The sequence below is a fragment of the Bombina bombina genome, chromosome 3 (assembly GCF_027579735.1).
Source record: "Bombina bombina isolate aBomBom1 chromosome 3, aBomBom1.pri, whole genome shotgun sequence".
Lineage (NCBI taxonomy): Eukaryota > Metazoa > Chordata > Amphibia > Anura > Bombinatoridae > Bombina > Bombina bombina.
The window spans coordinates 538,634,767-538,649,794 of NC_069501.1; the positions used below are offsets into that span (position 1 = coordinate 538,634,767).

The 15,028-nt window shown below is 39.5% G+C and overlaps 1 protein-coding gene across 1 annotated transcript in view; it reads left to right on the top strand.

Moving 5' to 3' along the window:
• Positions 1 to 15,028, top strand: part of TEKT2 (tektin 2) — a 103,555-nt gene that overhangs the window by 54,237 nt on the left and 34,290 nt on the right. The window contains exon 6 of the mRNA XM_053707009.1: positions 1,434 to 1,541. Coding sequence (XP_053562984.1) covers positions 1,434 to 1,541 — 108 coding nt within the window. The remainder of the gene's footprint in view (positions 1 to 1,433; positions 1,542 to 15,028) is intronic.

Below are 15,028 nucleotides of genomic sequence, written 5' to 3' on the forward strand. Positions count from 1 at the left end.
GAGCCAGACAATTTTTGATTCAGTACCCTGGACAGCACTTGTTTATTGTTGGGTTAATGTATCCACCAATCAGCAAGAACAACCCAGGTTGTTCACCAAAAATTGGCCGGCATCTAAACTTACATTCTTGCATTTCAAATAAAGATACCAAGAGAATGAAGAAAATTTGATAATAGGAGTAAATTAGAAAGTTGCTTAAAATTGCATGTTTTATCTGAATCCCGAAAGAAAAAATTTGGGTTCAGTGTCCCTTTAAGATGAACTTTCAATGGAACTAAGGGTCCTAGCCCAAACCCTAAAAAACACCCCCAGAGCAATATCTCTTACCCACCAAACTTTACAGTAGGCACTATGCATTCTAGTAGGTAGGTTCTCCTGGCATCCACCACACCAAGTTTCTTCTATCAGACTGCATAAATACCGTGTTATCAGATACCATTTGGGGATACCTTTTCTTGTTCCATCATAACTGTGCCCTTGTGCACAAAGCAAGGTCCATGAGGACACGAGTGGCTTGCACAGACTTCTGACCTCAACCCCACTGGACATCTTTGGGATGAATTGGAAGGCCTAGTGCAAGTCAGATCTTCTTATCCAACATCAGTGTCTGATGTCACAAATGCTTTTTTGGCTGAATTGGCACAAATTCCCAGACACACTGTAAAATCTTTTGGAAAGCATTCACAAAATAGTTGTGGTTGTTATAACCATAAGGGGGAGGGGGACAACTTCATATTAATAAGCATAGTTTTAGAAGGGATAGCCAAAAAGCTCATATAGGTGTGATGGTCAGGTGTCAACATACTTTAGGCCATATAGTGTATTTTCGGAAGTGTGTATATATATATATATATATATATATATCATCTATCTATTTAATATATATTTATATATATATATATATATATATATATATATATATATATGAACCCCAGAAACCCATCACACTAGTATACAATCTGTTTAAATTGGTGTGGATGGAGCATAAGTTTAAAGGGATAGTAAACCCCAAAATTTTCTTTTATGATTCAGATAGAACATTCCATTTTAAACAACTTTCTAATTTAATTCTATTATCAAATGTTCTTCATTCTCTTGTTATCCATTGCTGAAGGGACAGCATTGCACAACTGACAGGAAGCTGAAAATATCTATTTAGCCAATCACAAGAGACAAATGTGTGCAGGCACCAATTAGCAGCAGCTCCCACTAGTGTATGATATGTGCGTATTCATTTTTTAACAAGGGATACTAAGAGAATGAAGCACATTTGAAAATAGAAGTGAATTTTAAAGTGTCTTAAAATGACATGCTCTATCTGTATCATGAAAGTTTAATTTTGACTTTCCTATCCCTTTAAAAATGGCTGACATTTGCCATTTTGAGTTTCTAAAGCACAAGTAATAATATGTATGTTTCTTCACCTCGTATAGGCTAATAATGAGTTGGATGCTCAGAGGGTAGCTGTGGAATTTGCCTTAAGGAAAAGAATTCATGAGTTTGAGAGAGCTCTAAACGAACTAAAATGGCAAGAGAAAAATGTAAGTATTGTTCTGCATTTATTCTGTAGGGTTCTCAGTAACACACATTGGGACAGGGGTAATTCTAGATACTAGGGCCTAGATTTGGAGTTCGGCGGTAAAAGGGCTGTTAACGCTCAGCGGGCTTTTTTCTGGCCGCACCATAAATTTAACTCTGGTATCGAGAGTTAAAACAAATGCTGCGTTAGGCTCCAAAAAAGGAGCGTAGAGCATTTTTACCGCAAATGCAACTCTCGATACCAGAGTTGCTTACGGACGCGGCCGGCCTCAAAACGTGCTCGTGCACGATTCTCCCATAGGAAACAATGGGACTGTTTGAGCTGAAAAAAAACCTAACACCTGCAAAAAAGCAGCGTTCAGCTCTTAACGCAGCCCCATTGTTTCCTATGGGGAAACACTTCCTACGTCTGCACCTAACACCCTAACATGTACCCCGAGTCTAAACACCCCTACCCTTACACTTATTAACCCCTAATCTGCCGCCCCCGCTATCGCTGACCCCTGCATTACACTTTTAACCCCCCTAATCTGCCGCTCCGTAAAACGCCGCCACCTACGTTATCCCTATGTACCCCTAATCTGCTGCCCTAACATCGCCGACCCCTATGTTATATTTATTAACCCCTAATCTGCCCCCCACAACGTCGCCGACACCTACCTACACTTATTAACCCCTAATCTGCCGAGCGGACCTGAGCGCTACTATAATAAAGTTATTAACCCCTAATCCGCCTCACTAACCCTATCATAAATAGTATTAACCCCTAATCTGCCCTCCCTAACATCGCCGACACCTACCTTCAATTATTAACCCCTAAACTTCCGATCGGAGCTCACCGCTATTCTAATAAATGGATTAACCCCTAAAGCTAAGTCTAACCCTAACACTAACACCCCCCTAACTTAAATATAATTTTTATCTAACGAAATAAATTAACTCTTATTAAATAAATTATTCCTATTTAAAGCTAAATACTTACCTGTAAAATAAACCCTAATATAGCTACAATATAAATTATAATTATATTATAGCTATTTTAGGATTAATATTTATTTTACAGGCAACTTTGTAATTATTTTAACCAGGTACAATAGCTATTAAATAGTTAAGAACTATTTAATAGTTACCTAGTTAAAATAATAACAAATTTACCTGTAAAATAAATCCTAACCTAAGATATAATTAAACCTAACACTACCCTATCAATAAAATAATTAAATAAACTACCTACAATTACCTACAATTAACCTAACACTACACTATCAATAAATTAATTAAACACAATTGCTACAAATAAATACAATTAAATAAACTATCTAAAGTACAAAAAATAAAAAAGAACTAAGTTACAGAAAATAAAAAAATATTTACAAACATAAGAAAAATATTACAACAATTTTAAACTAATTACACCTACTCTAAGCCCCCCTAATAAAATAACAAAGCCCCCCAAAATAAAAAATTCCCTACCCTATTCTAAATTAAAAAAGTTACAAGCTCTTTTACCTTACCAGCCCTGAACAGGGCCCTTTGCGGGGCATGCCCCAAGAAAATCAGCTCTTTTGCCTGTAATTAGTTTAAAATTGTTGTAATATTTTTCTTATGTTTGTAAATATTTTTTTATTTTCTGTAACTTAGTTCTTTTTTATTTTTTGTACTTTAGATAGTTTATTTAATTGTATTTATTTGTAGCAATTGTGTTTAATTAATTTATTGATAGTGTAGTGTTAGGTTAATTGTAGGTAATTGTAGGTAGTTTATTTAATTATTTTATTGATAGGGTAGTGTTAGGTTTAATTATATCTTAGGTTAGGATTTATTTTACAGGTAAATTTGTTATTATTTTAACTAGGTAGCTATTAAATAGTTCTTAACTATTTAATAGCTATTGTACCTGGTTAAATAATTACAAAGTTGCCTGTAAAATAAATATTAATCCTAAAATAGCTATAATATAATTATAATTTATATTGTAGCTATATTAGGATTTATTTTACAGGTAAGTATTTAGCTTTAAATAGGAATAAGTTATTTAATAAGAGTTAATTTATTTCGTTAGATTTAAATTATATTTAACTTAGGGGGGTGTTAGTGTTAGGGTTAGACTTAGCTTTAGGGGTTAATCCATTTATTAGAATAGCGGTGAGCTCCGGTCGGCAGATTAGGGGTTAATAATTGAAGGTAGGTGTCGGCGATGTTAGGGAGGGCAGATTAGGGGTTAATACTATTTATGATAGGGTTAGTAAGGCGGATTAGGGGTTAATACATTTATTATAGTAGCGCTCAGGTCCGCTCGGCAGATTAGGGGTTAATAAGTGTAGGCAGGTGTCGGCGACGTTGAGGGGGGCAGATTAGGGGTTAATAAATATAATATAGGGGTCGGCGATGTTAGGTCAGCAGATTAGGGGTACATAGGGATAACGTAGGTGGCGGCGATTTGCGGTCGGAAGATTAGGGGTTAATTATTGTAAGTAGCTGGCGGCGACGTTGTGGGGGGGCAGGTTAGGGGTTAATAAATATAATATAGGGGTCGGCGGGGTTAGGGGCAGCAGATTAGGGGTACATAAATATAACGTAGGTGGCGGTCGGCAGATTAGGGGGTTAAAAATTTTAATCGAGTGGCGGCGGTGTGGGGGGACCTCGGTTTAGGGGTACATAGGTAGTTTATGGGTGTTAGTGTACTTTAGGGTACAGTAGTTAAGAGCTTTATGAACCGGCGTTAGCCAGAAAGCTCTTAACTCCTGCTATTTTCAGGCGGCTGGAATCTTGTCGTTAGAGCTCTAACGCTCACTTCAGAAACGACTCTAAATACCGGCGTTAGAAAGATCCCATTGAAAAGATAGGATACGCAAATGGCGTAGGGGGATCTGCGGTATGGAAAAGTCGCGGCTGTAAAGTGAGCGTTAGACCCTTTAATCACTGACTCCAAATACCAGCGGGCGGCCAAAACCAGCGTTAGGAGCCTCTAACGCTGGTTTTGACGGCTACCGCCGAACTCCAAATCTAGGCCTAGATGGGGCTTAAAGCTTGACAACAAAGCAGAAGGTACAGGTGGGGAACCTCCTGTTATACTACATCATATTAGCTTTATTTCTCTTGTAAAGGTGTATCCAGTCCACGGGTTCATCCATTACTTGTGGGATATTCTCCTTCCCGACAGGAAGCTGCAAGAGGACACCCGCAGCAGAGCTGTCTATATAGCTCCTCCCCTAACTGCCACCCCCAGTCATTCTCTTGCAGCTCTCGACAAGAAAGGAAGTATGAAGAGAGATGTGGTGACTTAGTGTAGTTTTTACCTTCAATTAAAAGTTTGTTATTTTTAAACGGTACTGGCGTTGTACTGTTTTTACTCTCAGGCAGAAATTGGAAGAAGATTTCTGCCTGGAGGTTTGATGATCTTAGCGGTTTGTAACTAAGGTCCATTGCTGTTCTCACACATAACTGAAGAGTATGGAAAGAAAACTTCAGTTGGGGGGACGGTCTGCAGATTGCCTGCTTTGAGGTATGTTCAGTATATTTTTTTCTAGAGAGATGATAAGGTCTAGAATATGCTGACAGTGCCTGGTATATTTAAGGTAAGCCTGATACAGTGATTTAACAACAACTGGGATCATGCTTGCAAAAAGGGATAATATTCATGTTAATACCTATATTACTTAGTGTAAAAACGTTTGCATGATTTATAAATAAAAACGTTTTTTCTCTGAGGGTGATAAATCTTTATTTGGGGCCTAGTTTCCACATGGCTTGTTAGATTACTCCTAGGAGTACTTTTTTAAGGCCCTCTAACTTTGAGTGCATGGTGGGAGGGGCCTATTTTCGTTTTCAGTCTGAGACATCCAGCTTCCCTGAAGGAGTCCTCTTGCTTATAGGACCTCTATAGAGGGTTTTGTTCCTGCAAAATCGTTTTTAAGGGCAGGTAGGAGCCACAGCAGAGCTGTGGCAGTGTGTTTGACTGTTTGTTAACAGGTTTAATGTTTTTCTAATTCGTTTTTGGGCCTGAGGGGTTAATCATCCATTTGCAAGTGGGTGCAATGCTGCTTTAGTCCCTTGTACACACTGTAAAAATTTCGTAGAGTTTACTACTTTTTTTCACTGTTTTGCAGTTTATGTGGTAGTTTTTTTCTCTTTAAAGGCACAGTACCGTTTTTTATTATTGCTTTTTTCACATTTATTAAAGTGTTTTCCAAGCTTGCTGGTCTCATTACTAGTCTGTTAAACATGTCTGACATAGAGGAAACTCCTTGTTCATTATGTTTAGAAGCCATTGTGGAACCCCCTCTTAGAATGTGTACCAAATGCACTGACCTTTCTATAAGTTATAAAGACCATATTATGGCTTTTAAAGATTTATCACCTGAGGTTTCTGAGACTGACAAAAGGGAGGTTATGCCATCTAGCTCTCCCCACGTGTCAGAACCTATAACTCCCACTCAAGGGACGCTAAGTACATCTAGCGCGTCCAATGCCTTTACTTTACAAGACATGGCGGCAGTTATGAATCATACCCTCACAGAGGTATTGTCCAAACTGCCAGGGTTACAAGGAAAGCGGGACAGCTCTGAGGCTAGAACAAATACAGAGCTCTCTGACGCTTTAGTAGCTATGTCTGATATACCCTCACAATGTGCAGAAGTTGAAGCAGGAGAGCTTCTATCTGTGGGTGACTTCTCTGATTCAGGGAAGGCATTACTTCAGTCTGATTCTGAAATGACAGCATTTAAATTTAAGCTTGAACACCTCCGCGTGTTGCTCAGGGAGGTTTTAGCGACTCTGGATGACTGTGACACCATTGTAGTCCCAGAGAAATTGTGTAAAATGGACAAATACTTTGCAGTGCCTGTTTACACTGATGTTTTTCCAATCCCTAAGAGGTTTTCAGAAATTATTACTAAGGAATGGGATAGACCAGGTGTGCCGTTCTCTCCCCCTCCTGCTATTAAGAAAATGTTTCCTATAGATGCCGCTACACGGGACTTGTGACAGACGGTCCCTAAGGTGGAGGGAGCAGTCTCTACGCTAGCTAAGCATACAACTATTCCTGTCGAGGACAGTTGTGCTTTCCTTAATCCTATGGATAAGAAATTAGAGGGTTTCCTTAAGAAAATCTTTATACAACAAGGTTTTATTCTCCAGCCTCTTGCATGCATTGCCCCAGTCACTGGTGCAGCGGCTTTCTGGTTTGAGTCTCTGGAGGAGGCTTTACAGGTAGAGACCCCATTGGATGATATCCTTGACAGGCTTAAAGCTCTTAAGTTAGCCAATTCATTTATTTCTGACGCCGTTTTTCATTTAACCAAGCTAACGGCTAAAAATTCAGGTTTTGCCATTCAGGCTCGTAGGGTGCTATGGCTTAAATCCTGGTCAGCTAATGTCACTTCAAAGTCTAAACTTCTCAAGATCCCCTTCAAAGGGCAGACCCTATTTTGGCCTGGACTGAAGGAGATCATTTCTGATATTACTGGAGGAAAAGGCCACGCCCTTCCCCAGGATAGGTCCAACAAGTTAAGGACCAAACAGACTAATTTTCGTTCCTTTCGAAACTTCAAGAGTGGCGCAGCTTCATCTTCCTCTTCTACAAAACAAGAGGGAAATTTTGCCCAGTCCAAGCCAGTCTGGAGACCTAACCAGGCTTGGAACAAGGGGAAACAGGCCAAAAAGCCTGCTGCTGCCTCTAAGACAGCATGAAGGAGTAGCCCCCGATCCGGGACCAGATCTAGTGGGGGGCAGACTTTCTCTCTTCGCCCAGGCTTGGGCAAGAGGCGTCCAGGATCCCTGGGCTCTGGAGATTGTTTCCCAGGGATATCTTCTGGATTTCAAAGCTTCATCTCCAAAGGGGAGATTTCATCTCTCACAATTATCTGCAAACCATATAAAGAGAGAGGCATTCTTACATTGCGTTCAAGACCTACTAGTTATGGGAGTGATCCACCCAGTTCCAAAGGAGGGACAGGGGCAGGGCTTCTATTCAAATCTGTTTATAGTTCCCAAGAAAGAGGGAACTTTCAGACCAATTTTGGATCTCAAGATCCTAAACAAATTTCTCAGGGTCCCATCCTTCAAGATGGAGACTATTCGAACCATCCTACCTATGATCCAGGAGGGTCAATATATAACTACCGTGGATTTAAAGGATGCTTATCTACATATTCCGATACACAGGGATCATCATCAGTTTCTCAGGTTCGCCTTCCTAGACAGGCATTACCAGTTTGTGGCTCTTCCCTTCGGGTTAGCCACGGCACGAAGAATCTTTACGAAGGTTCTAGGGTCCCTTCTGGCGGTTCTAAGACCTCGGGGTATAGCAGTAGCCCCTTACCTAGACGACATCCTGATACAGGCGTCAACTTTTCATATCGCCAGGTCCCATACGGACATTGTTCTGGCATTCCTAAGGTCTCACGGGTGGAAGGTGAACGAAGGAAAGAGTTCTCTCTCACCTCTCACAAGAGTTTCCTTCCTAGAGGTCAGGTTGTCAAAACTTCTAACTTCCTGCCGTGCTCTTTATTGCATTTCTCGTCCGTCAGTGGCTCAGTGTATGGAGGTAATCGGATTAATGGTAGCGGCCATGGACATAGTTCCGTTTGCCCGCCTACATCTCAGACCACTGCAACTTTGCATGCTCAATCAGTGGAATGGGGATTACACAGATTTGTCCCCTCTACTAAATCTGGATCAAGAGACCAGGGATTCTCTTCTCTGGTGGCTATCTCGGGTCCATCTGTCCAAGGGAATGAGTTAACGCAGGCCAGAATGGACTATAGTAGACAGATGCCAGCCTTCTGGGCTGGGGTGCAGTCTGGAACTCCCTGAAGGCTCAGGGTTCGTGGACTCAGGAGGAGGCCCTCCTTCCGATAAACATTCTGGAACTAAGAGCGATATTCAATGCTCTTCAGGCTTGGCCTTAGCTAGCTGCGGTCAGGTTCATCAGATTTCAGTCGGACAACATCACGACTGTAGCCTATATCAACCATCAGGGGGAACAAGGAGCCCCCTGGCAATGTTGGAGGTTTCAAAGATAATTCTATGGGCAGAGGTTCACTCTTGCCATCTCTCAGCTATCCATATCCCAGGAGTAGAGAACTGGGAGGTGGATTTTCTAAGTCGGCAGACTTTTCATCCGGGGGAGTGGGAGCTCCATCCGGAGGTATTTGCCCAGTTGATCCAACTTTGGGGCAAACCAGAACTGGATCTCATGCCGTCTCGTCAGAACGCCAAGCTTCCTTGTTACGGGTCCAGGTCCAGGGATCCCGAAGCAGCGCTGATAAATGCTCTAGCAGCGCCCTGGTCCTTCAGCCTGGCTTATGTGTTTCCTCTGCTCCCTCGTCTGATTGCCAAGATTAAGCAGGAGAGAGCTTCGGTGATTTTGATAGCCCCTGCGTGGCCACGCAGGACTTGGTATGCAGATCTGGTGGACATGTCATCCTTTCCACCATGGACTCTACCGCTAAGGCAGGACCTCCTACTTCAAGGTTCCTTCAAACATCCAAATCTAATTTCTCTACATCTGACTTCTTGGAGATTGAACGCTTGATTCTTTCAAAGCGTGGTTTTTCCGAATCGGTCATTGATACCTTAATTCAGGCTCGAAAGCCTGTCACCAGGAAAATCTATCATAAGATATGGTGTAAATATCTTCATTTGTGTGAATCCAAGGGTTACTCATGGAGTAAGGTCAGGATTCCTAGGATATTATCTTTTCTCCAAGAAGGATTGGAGAAGGGATTGTCAGCTAGTTCCTTAAAGGGACAGATTTCTGCTCTGTCTATTCTTTTGCACAAACGTCTGGCTGAGATTCCAGACGTTCAGGCGTTTTGTCAGGCTTTAGTTAGAATCAAGCCTGTGTTTAAACCTGTTGCTCCCCCCATGGAGTTTAAATTTAGTTCTTAAAGTTCTTCAAGGGGTTCTGTTTGAACCTTTGCATTCCATAGATATTATTTTGGAAAGTTCTATTTTTAGTAGATATCTCCTCGGCTCGAAGAGTTTCGGAGTTATCTGCTTTACAGTGTGATTCCCCTTATCTGATTTTCCATGCAGATAAGGTAGTGTTACGTACCAAACCTGGGTTTCTGCCTAAGGTGGTATCTAATAAGAATTTCAATCACGAGATTGTTGTTCCTTCCCTATGTCTTAATCCTTTATCAAAGAAGGAACGTCTATTACACAATCTTGATGTGGTTCGTGCTTTAAAGTTTTATTTACAAGCTACGAAAGATTTTCGTCAAACATCTGCTTTGTTTGTTGTCTACTCTGGACAGAGGAGAGGCCAAAAGGCTTTGGCAACTTCTCTTTCCTTTTGGCTAAGAAGCATAATTCGCTTAGCTTATGAGACTGCTGGCTAGCAGCCTCCTGAAAGAATTACAGCTCATTCTACTAGAGCAGTAGCTTCCACATGGGCTTTTAAACATGAGGCCTCTGTTGAACAGATTTGTAAGGCGGCGTCTTGGTCTTCGCTTCATACCTTTTCTAAATTCTATAAATTTGATACTTTTGCTTCTTCGGAGGCTATTTTTGGGAGAAAGGTCTTACAGGCAGTGGTGCCTTCCGTTTAAGTTTCCTGCCTTGTCCCTCCCTTCATCCGTGTCCTAAAGCTTTGGTATTGGTATCGGTATCCCACAAGTAATGGATGAACCCGTGGACTGGATACACCTTTACAAGAGAAAACAAAAACACAATTTATGCTTACCTGATAAATGTATTTCTCTTGTGGTGTATCCAGTCCACGGATCATCCATTACTTGCGGGATATTCTCATTGGAATATATCGAGGGAGAGAGAGAGCGCTGAAACAGTTCACCTCAAAGTACACAGGTTGATATCAAAAAATCCCCAGATAAAATTGATGATTAAAAATCTATATGAATTGTCTTCCTGCGCTAAAGGCCAGGTTATGTGGTCCTAAAGCTAAAACATTTGAGGTGACACTGAATAGATGGAAATAATCACTCAGGACATAAAATATGTTAGATATAAGCTAATATTTATTATTGATAAAAGAGATGATTAAAATATATTCTATGACAATTTATTTTTTAAAAATTTTATTAAAAAATTGATTGAAAATTGAATTTAATTGAATTTGTATTAAAAAGCTGATATATTAAAATTTATTCGGCAAAAATAACAGAGGCAAAAAGATAAAAATATAAAATATAGGTGAGGTGAGTGTACTGAGCAGAGGATATAGTTAGTATACACAGCACATATAATTAGTATGTTAGTATAGTTAGTGAGGTTATTATAACAACAGGTGTAATGAGTGCAGTGGATTTGATTGAGGTTAAAGTGTAAACTATAAAATGTGTCAGCTAAAGGTGTATAAGCTAAAGGTGTGTGTGCTAAAAATATATTATAAACTAAAATAGTGTAAGCTAAACAGCTATAGAATGAATACACCTAAATTCATGTAGTAGACAGTTGTGCAAAAAAGCAATGTAAATAGAGCTTGAAAATCAGAAGTTTGAGAAAGGTCCACGACCGAAACGCGTTACTTCTTTTTGGCCAATTTGAGCCACCGTAGTCTGTGACGTCAGACTACCATCAGCAGGAAAAAGACCGGACGAAAATTACTCTGCTTCCAGACACGGAAGCCCCACATCAACGCCACAACAGTCCTGTATGCTGCTCGAAATTCAAAGTGGTAACCTGGCTTTACCATAAAGGACAAGGAAAGAAAGAAATAAGGTATTATATTCACAACCTGACAGATGCTTCCTTGAAAAAAGCAGCTTAAGGTAACCTGGTATTACCTGAACTTCGGATTACTTCACTTGCGTTTACTATAGGATTGAACTACAAAACAGACTTTGAGTCTGATCTTACAAGGTACTTTTAATATAAAAAGGAGACGGCACTGAAAATTTCACTTGCCCAACATTTTGCATATGCCAACACTCTTTATCTGTGCACAGAAAAGAACTTTTTTAGAACTTTAGATCCATTTTACAGTTCTATCACAATTGTGTTTGAAATGGCTATTCTTTATACTAAATTTTAGTTATATTGTTCTAGCTTTATTTACTTAGCTTTATTAACTTTACCTTTTAACCTAAGCTCTATTTACATTGCTTTTTTGCACAACTGTCTACTACATGAATTTAGGTGTATTCATTCTATAGCTGTTTAGCTTACACTATTTTAGTTTATAATATATTTTTAGCACACACACCTTTAGCTTATACACCTTTAGCTGACACATTTTATAGTTTACACTTTAACCTCAATCAAATCCACTGCACTCATTACACCTGTTGTATACTAACCGCATCTGTTGTTATAATAACCTCACTAACTATACTAACATACTAATTATATGTGCTGTGTATACTAACTATATCCTCTGCTCAGTACACTCACCTCACCTATATTTTATCTTTTTATCTTTTTAATACAAATTCAATTAAATTCAATTTTCAATCAATTTTTTAATAAAATTTTTAAAAATAAATTGTCATAGAATATATTTTAATCATCTCTTTTATCAATAATAAATATTAGCTTATATCTAACATATTTTATGTCCTGAGTGATTATTTCCATCTATTCAGTGTCACCTCAAATGTTTTAGCTTTAGGACCACATAACCTGGCCTTTAGCGCAGGAAGACAATTCATAGGGATATTCTCATTCCCAACAGGAAGTTGCAAGAGGACACCCACAGCAGAGCTGTAATATAGCTCCTCCCCTAACTGTCATAGCCAGTCATTCGACTGAAAACAAGCCGAGAAAGGAGGAGCCATAGGGTGCAGTGGTTACTGTAGTTTAAATTAAAAAATTACCTGCCTTAAAATAACAGGGCTGGCCGTGGACTGGATACACCACAAGAGAAATAAATTTATCAGGTAAGCATAAATTGTGTTTTCTCTTGTAAGGTGTATCCAGTCCACGGATCATCCATTACTTGCGGGATACCAATACCAAAGCTAAAGTACACGGATGAAGGGAGGGACAAGGCAGGAACTTAAATGGAAGGAACCACTGCCCGTAAAACCTTTCTCCCATATATAGCCTCCGAAGAAGCAAAAGATCAAATTTGTAAAATTTTTAAAAAATATGAAGCGAAGACCAAGTCGTCGCCTTGCAAATCTGATCAAAAGAAGCCTCATTTTTAAAGGCCCAAGTGGAAGCCACAGCTCTAGTGGAATGAGCTGTAATCCTTTCAGGAGGCTGCTGTCCAGCAGTCTCATAGGCTAAGCGGATTAAGCTTCTTAGTCAAAAAGAAAAAGAGGTTGCCGAAGCCTTTTGACCTCTCCTCTGTCCAGAGTAGACAACAAACAAAGCAGATGTTTGACGAAAATCTTTAGTAGCTTGTAAGTAAAACTTTAAAGCACGGACCACGTCCAGATTGTGTAACACAAGGATGGAACAACAATCTATTGATTGATATTCTTGTTAGATACCACCTTAGGTAAGAACCCAGGTTTGGTACGCAGGACTACCTTATCCGTATGAAAAATCAGATAATGAGAATCACATTGTAAGGCAGATAGCTCAGAGACTCTACGAGCCGAGGAAATAGCTACCAAAAAAAGAACTTTCCAAGATAAAATGATCTTTATTGCATAAAATGAAATCAGTACATTTGGTACACATTCTAAGAGGGGGTTCCACCATGGCTTTTAAACATAATAAACAAGGAGTTTCTTCTATGTCAGACATGTTTATACAGAATAGCAATGAGACTAGCAAGCTTGGAAAACACTTTAAATCAAGTTAACAAGCAAATATAAAAAACGGTACTGTGCCTTTAAGAGAAACAAATTTTGTCAGAATTTGAAAAACAGTGAAAAAATGCAGTAAATCAAACAACATTTTTACAGTGTGTATAATAGGCTAACAGAGCATTGCACCCACTTGCAAATGGATGATTAACCCCTTAGTTAAAAAAACGGATCAAAAAAACGAAATAGACGTTTTTTAACAGTCACAACCAACTGCCACAGCAAGCTGTGGCCCTACCTTCCCCAATAAACGACTTTGGAAAGCCTTTGGGCCCTTTAGAGATGTCCTATAGCATTCAGAGGGCCTTTGAGGGAAGCTGGATGTCACAGTTTGTAATTTTAACTGCACCAACTGTAACTTTTATACTACAACAGTGGAAATTGTTTCTAGTCAAAATTTAAGCCAGCCATGTGGAAAAAACTAGGCCCCAATAAAGTTTTATCACCAAAGCATATATAAAAACGATTAAACATGCCAGCAAACATTTTATATTGCAATATCATAAGGGTATTACCCCTGGGAGTAAGCATGATACCAGTCATTATTAAATCACTGTATTCAGGCTTAACTTACATTAATCCGGTATCAGCAGCATTTTCTAGTGTTTTCCATCTCTAGAAAAAATTATAACTGCACATACCTGATAGCAGAATAAACTGCACGCCATTCTCTCGCTGAAGTTACCTCATCTGTGTAATCCCCTCAGACATATGTGAGAACAGCAATGGATCTTAGTTACAACCTGCTAAGATAATAGAAACCTCAGGCAGATTCTTCTTCTATTTACTGCCTGAGATAAAATAGAACAACTCCGGTACTATTTAAAAATAACAAACTTTTGATTGAAGAAAATAAACTAGCTATATTTAACCACTCTCTCCTACAACGTCCTTGCTTGTTGAGAGTTGCAAGAGAATGACTGGCTATGACAGTTAGGGGAGGAGCTATATTACAGCTCTGCTGTGGGTGTCCTCTTGCAACTTCCTGTTGGGAATGAGAATATCCCGCAAGTAATGGATGATCCGTGGACTGGATACACCTTACAAGAGAAATTTATGCTTACCTGATAAATTTATTTCTCTTGTGGTGTATCCAGTCCACAGCCCGCCCTGTCATTTTAAGGCAGGTGTTTTTTTTTATTTTTAAACTACAGTCACCACTGCACCCTATAGTTTCTCCTTTTTTTCTTGCTTGTCTTCGGTCGAATGACTGGGGGTGGCAGTTAGGGGAGGAGCTATATAGACAGCTCTGCTGTGGGTGTCCTCTTGCAGCTTCCTGTTGGGAAGGAGAATATCCCACAAGTAATGGATGAACCAGTGGACTGGATACACCACAAGAGAAATAAATTTATCAGGTAAGCATAAATTTTGTTTTTTAAATCGCACTATTCTCACCTTTACCGCTTTGCACAGAGCCCTTGACATGTTAAAAAGGCACCTAGTTGCTGTTTAAGTTTAATTTTGGAATTATCACATTTAATTGAGAACTTAAAGGGACAGTCAAGTCAAACTTAAACTTTCATGATTCAGATAGTGCATGCAATTTAAACAAATTTCCAATTTACTTTCATTAACAAAATGTTCTCAGTCTTTTTATATTTACACACCAGCTCCTACTGAGCATGTGCAAGAATTCACAGAATATACGTATATGCATTTGTGATTGGCTGATGGCTGTCACATGATACAGGAGTGGAGGAAATAGGCATAACTTTGAAATTTGTCTGAACTAAGGGGCATATTTAACAACGTGCAAGCGGACATGA